Here is an 18,205-nt window from a genome sequence, read left to right as displayed (position 1 = left end):
TCCCAATATGGACGATATAGATCCAGTAATTTTACCAAGCGTAGAATCCAATAAGAATGTCGCAATTGTCTATAAACGTAGATGGTATGCAATTAATATTTCATTCAACATATTAGTAGACAGGGCAGAACGATGCAGACGTGAATTAGAGTGTATTTATTGAGGAGAATTAACAGTGGCACGGTATGTTGTACTCACAACGGAAGGAAAGTGTGTTACAAGCGTTCAATGTAATACAGTTAAACAACAAGTACAATTGTTTAATGCTTAATGTACAGAATATGAAAATACATGCGATAACTATGAAAAATTATTTACAAAATAGGTTTTTAAGGTTCTATCTCCACATAGCTCCCCCCAGAGTGTCCGGAGGTAACACTGATTACAATATGAACAACAAAAATTGAGAAATATTGTATACAAATGTACATAAAATAGTATTTACTGTAATAACGGAAAAAAAAATGGTGGAGATAGGAATAAATGGCGCGTTAATAGTATACGCTATGCTACGCAAAATGAAACTGAAGAACAAACATTACAAAGTTTCGGTTTGGTACTAATAATAATAAAATGTGCAAAACTGTTAATAGTCATAAAAAAAAATGGATGAATTTAATAAATAGTTAGTTAGCATTCACTCGTTTATTACTATAACAATTTTTTCTTATTAAAAAAAAAATTGGCAAAACCAGTGATAACAAATAAATGTAGTTATTAAATGTACATGTAGGGAAAATAAATATCTTTTATTAGAAGATTGCGTAACTTCACAAAGTAATGCATACAACTGATTGATTGTGTTAGTCCATAAAATGTACATAACGTTTGGGTTTTTTAATAAGTCTCCCAGATCGTGTTAAACAAGAGGGTGTAGTGCTGAGTTTTTCCTCTTCCTCTTGTTTCTTAACAATTGATGGGAGTGATTGTTTGTTCGCCGTATTGTCATCAGTGGCTTGAGGGGGTTCGTAGAAAGCTGGTTTAATTCGGTCTATGGAAATGGTTTCATTGTTTCCGTTTTTGTTGATAATGAAATATTTGCAAGTGCGTTTTATTACTTTAAACGGACCTTCATATGGTGGTGTCAGTGGCTTTTTCACCGCGTCTACTCGAACAAAAACAAATTTGCACGTTTCTAAATGTTTATCGAGATGGACTGGGTTGTTGTATTCTCGAGGTGGTATTGCTCTAATGTTCTGCATCATTTGTAATAGGCAACTTGCGAAGTGAGTAGAATCCCCGTGCGTTGTAGGTTCATAGTTGACTAGTTGGCCGGGTAACGTTAGAGTTGTACCATAGACTAACTCGGCGGCTGTACATCCAATGTCTTCCTTTATGGTTGAACGAATACCGAGGAGTACAAGCGGTAAGGCATCGCTCCACTTTGATGAGTCAGCTTGCGCCATCAGTGAGCTTTTCAATTGGCGATGGAATCTTTCCACCATGCCATTAGCTGCTGGGTGGTAAGCTGTGGTTTTAATATGGTTGACCCCTAGAAGTTTAGTGAACTCCTGGAAAAGGACAGATTGGAATTGGGGACCGCGGTCTGTTGTGATTATTGATGGTACTCCATAGTTAGTTATCCAGCGGTCGAGGAAGACTGAAGCGACTGTTTCTGCTGATGTGTCTCTAATGGGGCATGCTATGGCCCATCTTGTGAACCTATCTATTGCGGTGAGGATATGTGTGAAAGAGTTTGATGGTGGCAGAGGCCCAACTAAATCTAAATGCACGTGCTGGAAGCGTTTGTCGGGGATAGGGAACTTCCCAATTGGACTGTAGGTGTGTTTTTGCGTCTTACTGCGTTGGCACTGGAGACAGTTACGTGTCCAACGTTTAACATCCGAGCTGATTTTAGGCCACACAAAACGTTCGGTAATGAGCTTTGTTGTTGCTCTGATGCCTGGATGTGAAAGACCGTGCAAGTGCTGAAATATTTTTCGTCTGCAAGCGTGTGGGACAAACGGACGATTGTTGTTTGTTGAAGTGTCGCACATGATAAATGCATCTGAAAGAGGAATTGGTACTGGTTTGAGATCTAAGCTAGACTTTTCTTTGCAGGCTTTTAATTCTGCATCGTCTGCTTGTAACTTAGCCAAGGTTTCAAGGCTGATGTCATGATTGAGTACCATCGTATTGATATCCCTCCTAGATAGTGCATCTGCAACAATGTTTGTGTGACCTTTGATAAACCTGATGTCTGTGGTAAATTGGGAGATATAATCAAGTTGTCTTGCTTCTCGTGGGGAATGTTTGTCATACGATGTGCTAAAAGAATGGCAAAGGGGTTTGTGGTCTGTCATAATGATGAAATCACGACCCTGTAGCAAAAAGTTGAAATGTTTTACTGCTAAATACATAGCTAAGAGTTCGCGTCCAAAAGTACTATAACGTTCTTGTGCTGGCGATAATCTCTTGGAGAAAAAGGCAATGGGGGTAATCGTGTTGTTTACCCGCTGTTGTAATACTGCCCCGACGGCTTTTTGTGAAGCATCCGTGCATAGGATCAACAGTGTTGTGGGGTCAGTATTCAGGTGTTGGAGCATGGTAGCATTAGCAATCATGGATTTAGCTTTCTCAAATGCTACCTTGGCGTCGGCAGGTAGCTTGAATATTTGGTTCTTTTCTTTCTTGGTACCTGATTTATCGTTTTTCAGTAAATCTGTCAATGGCTGTAGTACATCGGCACAATTTGGTAGAAATCGTCGATAAAAATTACATGTTCCAAGGAAACGACGCAGTGATTTTACTGAGGTTGGTTCTGGATAGCTGGTGATGGCTTTGACTTTATCTTCAAGCGGTTTAATTCCTTGAGAATCAATGTGATGTCCCAGGAATTCCAGTGATGATGCGCCAAATATACACTTTGAAGGGTTGATTACAACACCATAACTTTTGAAACGTTCAAAAAGCGTGTGTAAGTGTTGAATATGTTCTTCAGTGGAAGAGCTAGCGATCAAAACATCGTCGATATAGACAAACACAAAATCTAATCCTCTAGTTACTTCGTCCATAAATCTCTGAAAGGTTTGAGCGGCGTTTTTAAGTCCGAAAGGCATCCTCAAGAATTCAAACAAGCCAAAAGGTGTGATAACGGCTGTTTTTTCGATATCCTCAGGTGCCATCGGTATTTGATGGTATGCTCGAACGAGATCTAACTTTGAAAAAATCTGTTTTCCATGTAGGTTTAACGAAAAATCATGTAGATGAGGGATCGGATACCTGTCTGGGATCGTCTGGTTATTCAATCTGCGATAATCTCCACATGGGCGCCAGTCCTGATCTTTCTTGGGGACCATATGCAGCGGCGAGGCCCAAGGACTGTTAGATTGTCTGATTATTCCAAGTTGCATCATATGTTCGAATTCTCTCTTAGCGAACTGCAACTTGTTTGGAGGGAGTCTTCTCGCCCTGGCGCGGGTGGGTGGTCCGGTGGTAGTGATATGGTGTTGCACCAGCTGTGGGTTACTCTCCTTTTGGTAATCTGATTTCGTAATACACTGGTATTCTGTTAGAATGTCGTTGAAGATGTTGTTCACAGGTTTCATTATTCGAACACCCTGGATCTCGTTGTCATTGGAGAGCGCAACATTTACCTGTAAACGTGTGTTTACGTCGATTAGTCTCTTGTTGGTCATATCTACTAACAGGTTGTACGCACTAAGAAAATCAGCCCCGAGGATGGGTCGTTTGACTTGGGCAACTATGAATACCCATGTGAATCTTCTGCGGAGCCCGAGGTCTAATATAAGAGATTGTTCTCCGTAAGTTTTGATAACTGATTCGTTAGCCGCTATTAAGGACAATTTAGTGCTTGTTGTCTGTTGTCTGCGGGAGAGATGGAGTGGGATGATGCTGATTTCTGCTCCAGTATCGACTAAAAAGTCCGAGCCAGAAATGCGATCCCTGACGTGAAACAGGCGGCTAACATGTTGGCCAGTAGCAGCTGCCGCCGTTACTGTCTGGCCGCTTCGTTTCCCTGATAGACTGGGTTGGTTGTCTTAAAGTTGCACGGTTTTGTGCAACAACGTGCTTTCTCACCATACTTCGAATGATACCAACACATTCCGGCTGCCCGCTTAGGTGACCTAAGACGATGTCTGGATACTGATCTCCTTCTGGACATAGATCTGGGAGGTCGAGAATGGATGGTGGCAACAGTCGCCTGCAGTGATGCTAGCTGCTGTGTTAACAGTGTTATTTGTTGTTGGATGTTGAGTGCGTCGCTCATGTTTTCTGCATTTGAGGATTGTATCGCGCTAACGCCGTGACTATCAGGATATATTTCTATCATCTTATCAGCCATGTCTGCTAAATCATCAAGACTGACAGAGGCTCCTGATATGCTGAGGATTTGTCTGACGTTATATGGTAACCTTTGTAACCATATCTGCTTAAGTAATGCTTCGTCTAACTTGTAAGGGCCTGATAGTTGTCTCATATGTCTAAGCAACTGTGAAGGTCTTTTGTCCCCTAACTCGCATGCGGTGAGTAGTTGCTGCAAGCGTTTTTCATCAGACTGCGAAGTACGGTGGATCACTGCAGCTTTTATTTTGTCATAGGGGTCCGTTTCTGGTACGTTATCTATCAGGTCACTGACTTCCGTTGCAACATCTATAGGTAGTGCCCCGACGATGTGGGCATATTTAGTCGCTTGTGAACGTATGCCCCTCGCCAAAAATAGTGCCTCAACTTGTGCAAACCAGATTCTGGGATTATTAACACCATATGTTGGTAATCTCAGTTCAGAAATAGTGTTGATTGAGTTTAAAACATTATGTTCTGGCGGTGGTGAATGAAAGGAGTTGGTTAATGAGCTATCAATATCGATAAGTTTATTAGGGGAGTCCATAATGTCAAAAACAAAAAATGGGATCGTGCCGATTAATAAGAATACTAAATTATGTAGCTATATGTAGTAAATGTCTATAAAAAGATAATCGAGGCTCACCAAATAATTGTGGCGGACCAAAATGTTTGATAACCAAAAAATTTAGCAACAAAAATATTATGTCTATAGTTTATGTAACAATTAACAGTTAATAAGTAATTACACACAAAAATAACAAAATAAGGGACGTTACTTAAGTCTTCAGGCTATTGCGTGTTTGGCTGGGTTTGGTCCAGATACTCCACAATTATAACAAAATTATTAATCCCAATATGGACGATATAGATCCAGTAATTTTACCAAGCGTAGAATCCAATAAGAATGTCGCAATTGTCTATAAACGTAGATGGTATGCAATTAATATTTCATTCAACATATTAGCAGACAGGGCAGAACGATGCAGACGTGAATTAGAGTGTATTTATTGAGGAGAATTAACAGTGGCACGGTATGTTGTACTCACAACGGAAGGAAAGTGTGTTACAAGCGTTCAATGTAATACAGTTAAACAACAAGTACAATTGTTTAATGCTTAATGTACAGAATATGAAAATACATGCGATAACTATGAAAAATTATTTACAAAATAGGTTTTTAAGGTTCTATCTCCACAAGTTCTTGTTTCAACTATGAGGCGGATATGCTGGAACAAGTCCAACACCGAGAAACTGAAATGATAAAGGGTATATCTGGTCTATCTTATGAAGACAGACTGAGACACCTCAACTTATTTTCGTTATTTTACCGTAGAATATGGGGTGATCTAATATTGGCTTGTTGTATCCTGAACGATGACCCTGATATTAATATGTTTCACCTCTTCCTTCCATCTAGGACTGGTCTTTTGAGAGGAAATTCGAAGAAATTTCAAAAGCCGAGATCAAATCTTCTATGTCTGGAGTTTCGTTTCTCGCACCGAGTAGTGAATTACTGGGATTCTCTACCAGAAGACGTAATATCAGCACCTTCCGTTGATATATTCAAAACAAGACTGGACCTACACGGTGTAACAAACTGCAAGGATTAATATAGGTCAATAGACCTCCTACCCTAAATACTGAAGACTAGTTTCCTTAGCGCCATTTTTAAAGTAGGGCGTCACGTTGGTTCGATTAATTTAAAGTTTCATTTGTACGACTTATGAGATAATGTTGGGAGTAATTTTCTGCTTTGTTTAGATAGGCCCACAAAAACTAAGTCTTTCGGTCTTTCCTTTTCTTACCGTATATATTAGTAGTTTTGAATATTCCTTGCTCCAAATTTTAGTCATTGAATCAACCATTTCAGTGAAAATCTGGTGAAAATGAAATATAAAATAAAAAGTCACCGTGTGGGTTTATGTGCTGATACTTAGTTGACAGTTAGGGATCTGAACATATTTGAGAAACTATGCATAGTTTCTCAATTACAATTGTATCATGATACAATTGTACCATCTTCACGTTATTAACAATGTAAGCTAGTTGATTTTGGTTTATTTCCCCAATTCCTGTTGTTTCTTTTCAATTGGAGCCTTATTCATACACGAATGAAGGGGTTCGAGGATATTATTTCAACCATCTTTTCTCTGTTGCCCCTTAGTTCTGTACGTCTGCCATTCCATCCCTTCCCATCTCATTTCAATAATTTCTGTGTATATCATAACCTATTACTTTAGTAAAATGGGGCTAAGATTATAATTCAGGAACGACTGACGAATCTTTCAGCTGACTGAGAAAGTTCTGTTCACCTTTAGGTAGTTTGTCATGATACATAAGTAACTGTCAAAACAGGGCTATTATCAATCAGTGGTGTAAAATCAAAGACTGATAAATAGTGATGGGTTTTTGGCGGGATCCATTTAGCAGATGAAAACTCAAGTTCATGGGGAGCGAAGGCAACTTAAAAGTACTGACAAAAGTCTGCGGAGTAATCGTAAGTAGACACAATGGTGGTAGGTAAAAGTAGACTGCTCCCCAGACTTACCAAATAAAAAGGTATCGGAAAGTCAAGTTCTGGTGAGATTATGGCCATAAAAACAAGATTATCCCTGCCCGTACGTCTAGAGCGATGAGAAAGAATATTGGATAAACATTTTAAGCGGTCTCCAGCTACCATCCAGTTGTTTACAGTTTACCGAACAACCTGGATAGGAAGAATAATAACATAACCCTCCAACTCTTGATAAAGCCAAAAAGCCTGTAGCAAGTTTAAACTGAGGGACGGAAGTTGACCCTGGTGAGTTCACCCCTGAGATCCTTAAGTATTGTGGTTTAGTGTCAGTAGTTAAACGAATTGAAATAATATCCAGTCTGGGGAATGGGCTTCATTCTATCCGACTATTCTTCACTGATCGTCCCAGTGTGTATGAAGGGACTAAAATCCTCATGTGACAACCACACAGGAATTAGTTTGGCTAATATATGTCCAAAATAGTAGTCCCAACAATTATTGAACTCTTAACTAGAGCTCACAAATAGCAGACTCTGAAAATCAGGCTGGTTTCAGATCTTATGTAGATTTATAGATCAGATGTTCACTGTTCTTCAGTCTTTAAAACATAAACATAAATATCGATGACCACCTGTAGTATTATTTCTTAACCCGAAGTCAGCATTCAACTACGTTGGTCGACGAGTTTTATGACTATTCTTCATTGGGAGATGTACCAAAGAAGTCCATAAATCTTGTGATAACTCTTTACGCTAACACTACTGGTCGAGCTGGAGATTTTGACGAACTGTTATTGAAACCAATTACATTATTTGGTGTTCTTTGTGGATTGCTACTTTTCCCATTTTTATTTAACTCTGTCACAGGCAATCCTTTGTAGACAGCACTTTGTCGTTTGACTTCAGGGGTTAATCGCCTACCACTGCGTTCACTTATCAACTTCGAATACACAGACGGCATATTTCTGCTCGATTAATATGCTCAAAAATGACGTATTTTAATCGCCTTGAGTAACACTGCAAGCATGCGGAGAAGATTTGTATCCTAGATGGATGATTTAGGTTGAGTTTTGTTCCCTAAGCTGGATAGTCTGGTCGTGGAGCTTTCATCGTTATTTTAACGAAAGTAATCAACGAAACTTCAGGCAGCAGTGAAGTTTCCGAATTTATTCACACGTGACTCATAGCTTGTCCTGTCAACCTCGATCTTGATTGATTATTGTTGACCTTTAACCTGTCATTGCCTACCTCTTTATTTTGATTGGATCTCCCATTGATTCGATTTTCGGTCCTTGATTTGCCCATGATTTTTCAGATTAGTTGGTAAATTGGATCGATTTCAGTGTATTTGTCGATTGCTGACTGCCAAGCTTCTAAAAATTCTCTGGTGCTTTTAGTATTCCTTCTATCGGAGACCCCAACATTTTACCAGTCGAATGTGTCCATATGCATTGATATAAGCGAATATATAACGGCGTTTGACCGCTAGTTGATGTTCATGCAGGCTAAGATGAAGGGGGCATCCACTTTGTCTGATTTTTATTTATTTCTTTGGACACATAAATATTGGTACAATGGGGCACCGAGTATATATGCGTCACACAGAAAATTGTCATTTCATTTTAATTGTGTGAGGGCTATGATACTGTCGGGGTTTTATTTATTTATTTAAAACACATAAATATTGGTACAAAGGGGCACCAGATAAATATGCGCTTCACAAATCTCATTTGATGTGTGTGAGGGCTGTGATACTGCCCAGGTGCCCAGACTGAAGCAGGTGGTTTTCTTAGGGGACCACACCCGGAGCCTTTGACCTGAAGGTCTAGTCCACAAGGCAGTGGAGCATCGTAAGGAGATGCAGTCCCATGGTAGCCGGTGGGCAACGATTGATTCATACGCCATTTGTTCCCTCAGAATACTGGAGCCCATGTGCACCATTGGTTTGGAATCAGGGTTTTCCAACTTCCCTAGGTGGACTTTCCGTGTCCACCAACCCGGTTAAAGCGCTGGACATTCGCTTTTCGTCCTCTCAATTTTGTAAACAACAGTAATGCCGAGAGAAGGCAGTGAGTAGGACTTCCCTGACAGAGGCTATATACGTGTGGCCATGTGAGAGCATTTTGAGAGGGAGAGCGGACTCTCCCCACTCTCAGCCGTACCAGGGCATTTGGGGGCCATGTTGGGAATTTATTCTGTGTGGGTTGGCTACCGATATACTTGCATTTCCAGTTTTGCTGTGTAAAACTTCGACTTTGAAGCTTCGTGTACTTTGAGAAATTTGTCTCGCTGGTTAGAAGCAGTTTCTTTTCAGTTTCCTTTTCTAAGCTTGGTTCAATTGAGATGAATAAGGCTGTTACACCGAAGGATATTGTCAACTCGTTGTTGATTTGAATCTTTTCGACATTATCCAATACTTGTATGAAAGATTTGATGGAGTGATAGGATGAGGTAGCCAATGACAGGTTAAAGGTCAACAATAATCAATCAAGATCGAGGTTGACAGGACAAGCTATGAGTCACGTGTGAATAAATTCGGAAACTTCACTGCTACCTGAAGTTTCGCTGATTATTTTCGTTAAGATAAAGATGAAAGCTCCACGACCAGACTATCCAGCTTAGGGAACAAAACTCAACCTCAGTGCAAGCACTCCCTTTACATGCAAAGCGTTGTTTGATTTAGTGAGTTACTGTCCTACGCAATCTCATTACCGATTCAAAAAGTCCAGTCGGCTTCCGTCGAGTTGCCTCACTTGGGTCCAAGTCAAAATGTCCGTCTCCCAACGAAAAGGCGACCTTATCGTCCAGAAGTTCGTCTTGTGGAACGTGGTCTTTAAAAAAGGATGTTCTTAAGTTACTAGCATTTAATTATAAGTACTTTCCAAGCGTTGGATGCCTTTCTAGGCTAGACACAGGTTACTAAGTATGTATGGCAAATCAGTTAATGAGGCTGTGGGTATTCATCGATTTAGTGGCCGAGACATGCTTTACGTATCCCAAACCACCTCCCACCTCAACGTGCTATGTTTTCTGCTGTATAAGTGGGTTGAAATTAAGCTAGGAGCGGTCAGAATAAGACGTGGAATCAATCCATCAAAGCATTGGCTGTTGGACTAAACCGTCCAGAAAAGTGCAGACTGTTGCAAATCTCTGTCATCACTCGCCTACGTGGTTTGTTTTAACCTCTGGACGTATAAATTATTCTAGTCTTTCTGTTTGTCGTCGTCAATTACTCACGTGTACCTTTAGTCGTGCTTTATATATGCGTGTTTGCTAGTGCATATGTGTCTGTATACTTATATCTCTTTCGTGCTTATATAGACTTAGTCACCTGTTAGTCACTGAGTACCCGACCGTTGCTGCTACCTTGACGTGGTGGTCGGGCTTGCCTATCGTGATAAAGCAATCGAGCTATGCTGGCTGGAACAATCGTTCCTCGAGGTCCTACCATGCCAGACAGGTCGGTTGAAGAGCGGTAAGACCAAAAACAGCAATCCCAAGGTCCGAAGGCGAAGTCGTACTGCCGACTGTACAGAGGTGTGACGGCAGTAAGGTGTTTCCTTCAGACAACCAGCATGACAGCGATGCTGCCTTCCCACAAGGAGGGGTGGGGTTAAAAAAGGTCGACCCTAAAAATGCACACCTCGCCTTATCCCACGGATTTCCGTCTCCGGCGGTAAGGTCCTTTGAAGAACGGAGCTAACACGTCAAAAATCCCCCACAAAAAGGTCGTGCGTGACCGGCCTCAAGCAGTTGTCCCTTGGGCACTGCGGTCACGCTCCCAGGTTGTTAAGACCAACACTAATCCAACTTCTTTTTCAGGTCTCTCAAGAAATACCCTTCCACGGTGTGGGCAGCCGGGAAGTGATATTAGCCCTTATACCCGTAACAGCACACGAGACCAAGTTGGTCACTTTCAAATCCTTCCTACTCCTAATAACTCTCTTATCTCCACGACTAACCCCTCCCACGTCCTTTTATCACCTCACACCGCTAGGGCAAACGATTCAAGTACACGAAACGTTATTCCTGGTCTCCTGAAACCACGCTCTAAACTACATATAGGAACTTTTAATGTCCGAACATTGTACCAAATAGGACAACAGGCCTCTTTAGCTAGGACTCTAGAATCCTACACCATCGATGTGTGCTGCGTCTCCGAAACGCGCATACAAGATCCGAGTAGTGTCATTCATTTGACCTCACCTAATCAAAATAAAGAACCATCTCGATACACGCTTCGTGTATCTGGAAGCCCTGATGCTGCTTCCCGTGGACTCGCTGGAGTAGGTATAGCATTAAGTCCTAGGGCAGAACTAGCTCTTTTAGACTGGATCCTAGTAGACAGTCGTCTATGCGCTGTCCGACTAAACGGATCAGTAAGGACTCGGGAAGATAGGGAAACTCGTCGTTGCCTCTTCGTCGTCTCTGCCTACTCTCCCACTGACTGCAGCTCAGACTATATAAAAGATGAGTTTTACAGGAAACTTTCTGACCTTCTCCGAAAAGCTAGGCGTTCTGATGTAGTAATGGTGGCTGGTGATTTTAATGCTCAAGTAGGTAAACTAAGTGAAAGGGAAAGACATCTGGGTGGATCTTATTGGTGTCGTGGCTAAAAGAACAGATAATGGCGACCGTCTGTTGCCGCTGTGCTCAGATAACCGTATATTTCTTGCAAATACTAACTTTAAGCATAAGGAAAAACACCTTTTGACATGGCGACCCCCGAATTCGTCCCAACGTTGGACCCAATTAGATCACATTGCTATCAGCCACCGATGGAGGGGCTCGATAGAAGACTGTCGCTCATTCTGGAACACATGTTTAGACTCAGATCATGCTCTAGTGCGAGCACGTATCTGTCTGCGTTTTACTGGACGTAGGAAAGACACTGCAGGCAAGCCTCTAAGGGTCCTACCTAATGATAAGCAAGCTAAGATTATATTTCAGGAACAACTGGAAAAACAGTTAGATAGACATGTAAGTTGTGCCCACCCCGAGGCAGCGTGGAATGACATCCGAAAAGCTGTGGAAACAGCAGTGATATCCGCTAGTAAGGTAAGCCATAAGGTCAGGGAGAAACAATGGATCTCGGCAGCATCTACCGCACTGATAGATGCTCGAAAACTCATCCCACCTGGCTCTGAACATAACGAAGAGCGGAGTCAGCCTAAGCGAAGGCAATGATCGTAAACAGTGGTGGGTAGCGAAAGCAAGAGAGATGGAAAAGGCAGCGGCAATAAGTAACAGCAGACAGCTATTCAGACTTATTAAAGAAACCGGTATTAGGAACCCAACTATTAGCGAAACTATCTCAGACAAAGATGGGCATATCATTCATTCTCAATCCAGGAGATTGGATCGATGGGCAGAACACTTTAGGAATCAGTTCAACTGGCCTTCAGCCACACTTCAGTTACCCACGATCCCCAGTCGTCCTGAATGGAAAATTGATGTAAGTCCTCCAACTCTCTACGAGGTTGAAAAAGCTATAGGAAATCTAAAGCGAGGGAGAGCCGCAGGCCCTGACAGGTTTACCCCTGAGATTTTTAAGGATGGTGGTCCAGTACTAGCAACGAGATTGACTGAGGTCTTAGGTAGAATCTGGGAACTGGACGTAATTCCATCTGACTGGTCCCAATCACTGATTGTGCCAGTCTATAAGAAAGGACAAAAGTCCTCCTGTGGCAATCACAGAGGGATCAGTTTGACTAATATAGTGTCTAAAATATTAACTTCAATAATATTTCGACGCCTAACCAAAGCTCGTGAAGAGCAGACTAGAGAAAACCAGGCTGGTTTTCGACCTGGACGTGGTTGCATAGACCAGATATTCACTCTACGTCAGGTTCTAAAACATAAACATACATTCAGACGTCCCACAATCGTAGTATTTCTTGACCTTAAGGCGGCATTTGACTCCGTTGATCGTGAGGTTCTATGGCAGTGTTTGTCAGTGAAAGGAGTACCAAAGAAGTACATTAACCTCATAAAGGCTCTCTACTCGAACACAACTGGTCGAGTTAGAGCCTATGGCGAACTGTCATCAGAATTGGTTGCCTCAAGTGGTGTTCGTCAGGGCTGTCCACTCTCCCCATTCTTGTTTAACTTTGTCATTGACATGCTTCTAAAGATATCACTTTCATCATCTCAATCTCCTGGAGTTGAACTTTTACCGGGAGGCTCACTTGTTGACTTAGAATACGCCGACGACATAGTTTTATTTGGTGAAGACGCTGACAAAATGCAGTCTTCTGACTACTATAAGCAACTATGCAGGCATGTTCGGAATGCGATTCTCTCCCTCGAAGTGCAAAATGTTACTTCAGGATTGGGTTGCATCGACACCTGAACTAATGATAGGGAGTGAAGTAGTTGAGCGTGTTGACAGCTTCACTTATCTTGAGAGTCTCATCAGCCCTTGTGGTCTGATTTGTGACGAAATCTCAGCACGGATACAGAAGGCTCGTCTAGCTTTCGCCAACTTGCGCCATTTATGGCGTAGGCGAGATATCTGTCTAGCAACAAAAGGACGGGTTTACTGTGCAGCAATCCGTTCCGTCCTACTTTACGGCAGTGAAACATGGCCGATAAGAGTAGAGGATAATCGTAGGCTACTAGTATTCGATCATAGGTGTCTTCGACGCATTGCTCGTATATCCTGGGACCACCGGGTAAGTAATGCAGTTGTTAGAAAACGGGTACTAGGTAAGGATGGCAAATCGATTGATGAAGTAGTGAAACTTCATCAGTTGAGATGGCTGGGACATGTGTTACGTATGCCCAACCACCGACTGCCCCGACGTGCAATGCTTTATGGTGTAGGAGCAGGTTGGAAGAAAGCCAGACCAAAACATGGCATAAATCAATGAAGTCGCTGACAAGTGGACTGGGCCGTGTTGGTAGGTGTAGACTACCTGGTTGGGATTCGCGAGATGATAGCAACCGATGGTTAGAGGCCTTGAATGACATGGCTGAAAATCGTTTGCAATGGCGAACGTGCATCCACTCTTTGTGTTCTACCAAATTCTAATCTTCTGAATTCTTCATGTCCGAATCCTTTTTCTCTTTCCTAATTTATTTCACCGTACTATACTCCTTCAATAACATCTTCAATCCCTTATCTTTCACATAATACTTATACTCTTACTACTTCTACCACTATGGGATTTGAATTGACTTCATCTCTGTGCTAATGTGGTATGGCAACTCGAACTGATGTACGTACGTACGAAGTCCTACGTTGTAACTGACTGACTGAGTCACTGAGTTGGCCATTTCCACTACTCCAGTTCATGTCCATTTCTTCTCGTCTCTTGTCTTTCGCTTACATTATAGAACGTCTTAAATATATGTTTCTCAATTACTTTCGCATTCAGCCTTCGTTGTTATTAAAGGAATACTTCGACAAAACGTATATACAAAGCAAATTGGCTATGTTTCACCAACATCAATATTGTTTGATCACATGGACTCAGATTGCTGGCCTACAAAACTACCTTGCTGAGGATTACTGTGACCAACAGTTGTGAGCGTTGGGTGACATGGCTCAGAATCGTTCTCACTGGCGTAGATTCATTCATCACCTTGTCTTCATTTAAGTCCTAATCTTCGATATTAGTTGACAAATTTTATTTCTCGAATTCGTCCTATCCTTTTAAACCGTATTCCTTAATGTTTACCCGTTCCCAATACCACTAGTATTACAATTATTTTGGCTCCTTTGCTATTTATCTTGTTAATTTAATCCTGCTTTAGTGATACGGAATGACAACACATTTATGTCAAACTGTATGTTGATTATGAATGGTTGACTAAATGACGCTTCGAAATAACTCCTAATAAATTTTTATCTACTTTCTTGTTACTTCTTATTTTCAGATTCGAACGTGAGGAAATTTACCATACCATCCACATAAAGAAGGTTGATAGGAAAAATTCTCATTTGGTATCTGTTACTTTTTTCTTCTTAAAACCTGTGTGATTGAGACGTAATGTAGCTTTTATAGTTGATGTTTTTCATGAAATATCCAAAAATCTAGTTTAAAGGTATTCACTTATGTGACATCCCTCTACCTATTCGCAGCTTGTATGAGCTTGGTGCTATCTGGAGTTGTGTTGGATATTACTTATTGAATTTTTTCAGTATTACGATAATGAAATATCAATAACCTAGAGCATATAATTCTTACTTGTGATTTAAAACTCTTGATTGTAACAGTTCACGTGAGTAACAATGATTTGGTCTTGGAATTCGATTGCGAAATTACTTGTCCCTTGTGAAGTTCTACTTGCTACTAAACTAATTTTTTGTTTATTATCATTTCCAAAGTGTCTTTTTTCTTACAGTGTCACTTTGTCTTTTGTGATTGGATGCATATTTTCATCTCCAATAACAGTATTTTCATTTTTCCTTGTAATGAATTGGTTATCTTATTACTTTTACTTATTAGTTTTTATAACCATTTCTAGTCGATCAATCTACTCAGATATTTGTAAGTTAATTTACTTGGGAATAACTTGTAAAGTCCCGTTTACATTGAGTAACATCGAGTTGTTTATTTATATATATACAAGTACGCTTTACTTTTTGGGGTTGTTAAGTGAAAAAGAATCCGTTTTCGGAGTTATTTGTTGCTTTTTGATTTTCTTTTCTCTGTGTCTCTATCGTTGCGTCCTTTCCTGGAAGGTATTACGTTTGTCCAACAACCATTTTCTACGCCTTTTGTTAGATGCACGTCTACCCGCATGCTTATCTTTGTACGGTTTGTATATTACTTGGCTTCTCAGTGTATGTTTTTATCTAGGTTCACATATTTTTACAAGAACGTTCATTTCTGTTCCTAATACTATCCTTTGTACTGGTATTTTTCTCCTACATGTCCATGTTAGTTTGATCCTGGCTTCTATTAAGCTTTTGATCTTACCCGTCAAAAGTTGCAATTTGTACAGAGTGATTTCTACTTCATTTTTATCTATGGAAGTAGTTAGTTTTCTTCTTATTTTATCTTATTCTGCGTGGAAATTCTATCTAAGCGAGTCATCTCTTATGCACCTAGGATACGCTGAAATATCGAGTCATGTCATTTTCTTAACTGTTATATTTTGTATTCTATATATCTATGAAAATTTGTTGCCGTCATTACAGTTGGAATTATTTTCTATGGACAGAATTACTATTTTACCTTCTGATTCTTGTAGTCTGTGCACTTTACCATTGTTTCAACCTAGTATCTTGACATCAGATGTTACTCTCAACTTCAGTGGCGAATGCCAGCACTTAATGCATATGTCATGTGCACAAATTTCGGAATCGATCTCATTTCCTTGCTTGCGATGTTCTGCTGAATCTTTCATCTGTGTACAGGGTAAGATTTATATATTATCTTTTGTGTTAGTATTAAACCTCATGTTCATTTTATATCTTATCATACTTAATTTGTATACATTTCTAATAAAAGTGTATATTGAAGTTAAGTCTGTCAGTCATCATCAACATAGAGCTTGTAATTAAGCCCGTTAATCGAAATTGCCATGGCATATAAGCAATGCAAGATGCAATCGATATGACGAATGGTAAACAAGTCGAGGATAACTAAACGTAAGAATTGTAGTTAAAAAAGGAGTAAAAATTATGGGATAATATTGAGACTTAAGCTCTAAACAAGAATAAAGAATGAGTGAATATACCACTGTGACCTATTTTGATCTGTCACCTAAATTTTCCAGTCGTTGATCAAACTTGTCACGCAGATCTCATATATTTGTATTCAATCGACAGTCAAAAGTTATCAATATTAAAATTGATTTGATGAAATAAAATATCATCTTTTCAATGAACGACAACCAAATTAACTTTCGATTTATCATCTATAAACTTCATAATTCTCTGCTATCCAAATGAGTTTTTTATTCCTACAAATACAAATAATATTTGAGGGTATATGATTACCAATTAATTTTTCATTTTTGTCTTTTGATTTACAGATACCAATAATAATTCGGTGATTTTCAATGAATTACACTCTAGCTATGCTAACTCTGAAGTATCTAATACTTCAAATTCACTAGAAGAATCTTCATCAAGCTCTTCCATTTATGATGATAAAGATGTAGATTTAAGCGTTTACTTAAATTCGGATCAATTCAATAAAAGCAATATAAGCCGAACATTACGCAGACTGGATGGATCCAGTTCTTCTTTGTTTTCTGTTGATGACGATGTTGACAACGACGTTTTATCAACAGATAGTGCTGAATGGAATTATAATAATCCTAGTTACGAATCAGATATAAGCAGCTTTTGAAAACAAAACATAATATTCAGCATTATCCACTTATTTATTGGCTTTTAAAACTAATATTTTTACATCATTTTTTTCTGGGAAACAAGATGATATCACACCTAATCTTTGCATTTGTACTTGCTAAGAAACGTTTATACTATATTTTACAAACCATCATATTTCTACTTACAAATTTGTATTAAGACTATTTTCCTCTTTTTCATGTTTGACAACATCTATTACAAAATAATTCAACTATCATGTGATTGATATAACTGAAAAGGTTTTCGGTTTTCACTTATTCTTGTTACGATCATACCACAAGAACACTAACTACGGGTTAATATCACCAGTACGATCAATAGAAGATCAAATTAAATTACGATACTAGATTGCGTGAACTTCTATACACGAAGTCCGATGAAAAATTGAGAGTCAGACAATGGTCCAAAGCTCCACAGCTTGCAGACTCAAGAAACTTGCAGCATGAAATCGGAACAGAAATACGAGGGAATCCATCTTTTTCATATAACCACAGTCGAGACATATCTATCCTCGCCCAGTAACCAGTCACGGCTCACTACTGCACAACACGTTAATGATATACATATTTAGTCTACTGTGGAAGAAAAGTGGGTCTAGATCACATTCATCGTTGACAATTTTTGCGACTGACTCATTTTCTCTCAAGACGATACTCTCATCGTAAACGTATTTAAGCTCAAACATTATAAGCAGAGATGGATGAAGGCTAGCAGTGGGATCCAGGACGCGTGTGTCGTCCTGCTTGGAACTCATCAGCTGGATGTTCACTGCAGGACTCAAACCCAGTGCCGTTCGCTTCAAACTCCATCGCTTTATCTACTTAGCTACTGAGTGCAGATGCCCACTAGCGTATGCACTGGAGTGGAGTTTAATTCATCTTTAGTTTGAATCTTCCTATTGACGTTTGGGACTGCAGTTGATCGGTCTCTTAGTGGTATATGTTCATCCTGTACGGATTGCCTTAAGTCACGAGCATTATAGGCGAACGGTACTGGGTTCGAGTCCTGCAGTGAACATTAACTTCAAGATGCAGTTACATCCATCTGATGAGT

At 40.0% G+C, this 18,205-nt stretch overlaps 1 protein-coding gene across 1 annotated transcript; it reads left to right on the top strand.

The window, feature by feature from the left end:
* Window positions 1–15,333: 15,333 nt before the first annotated feature.
* Window positions 15,334–17,225, top strand: Smp_063500 (hypothetical protein). The gene is made up of 2 exons (XM_018799393.1): window positions 15,334–16,190; window positions 16,810–17,225. The coding sequence occupies exons 1-2, from the start codon at window positions 15,800–15,802 to the stop codon at window positions 17,127–17,129; spliced, it is 711 nt and encodes a 236-aa protein (XP_018651186.1). The 5' UTR covers window positions 15,334–15,799; the 3' UTR covers window positions 17,130–17,225.
* Window positions 17,226–18,205: the final 980 nt, after the last annotated feature.

The sequence above is a fragment of the Schistosoma mansoni genome, chromosome 3 (genome assembly GCF_000237925.1).
Source record: "Schistosoma mansoni strain Puerto Rico chromosome 3, complete genome".
Taxonomy (NCBI): Eukaryota; Metazoa; Platyhelminthes; class Trematoda; order Strigeidida; family Schistosomatidae; genus Schistosoma; species Schistosoma mansoni.
The sequence above is the reverse complement of the archived record's forward strand: the minus strand, read 5'-3'. Positions and strand labels throughout refer to the sequence as shown.

What these genes read in the sequence shown, in the direction of transcription:
- Smp_063500 (XM_018799393.1), top strand. Translation starts at nt 15,800, where the DNA reads ATGGAAGTAGTTAGTTTTCTTCTTATTTTATCTTATTCTGCGTGGAAA. An exon ending in ATCTTTCATCTGTGTACAGG is followed by an intron (nt 16,191 to 16,809) that starts GTAAGATTTATA and finishes TTTGATTTACAG; the next exon opens with ATACCAATAATAATTCGGTG.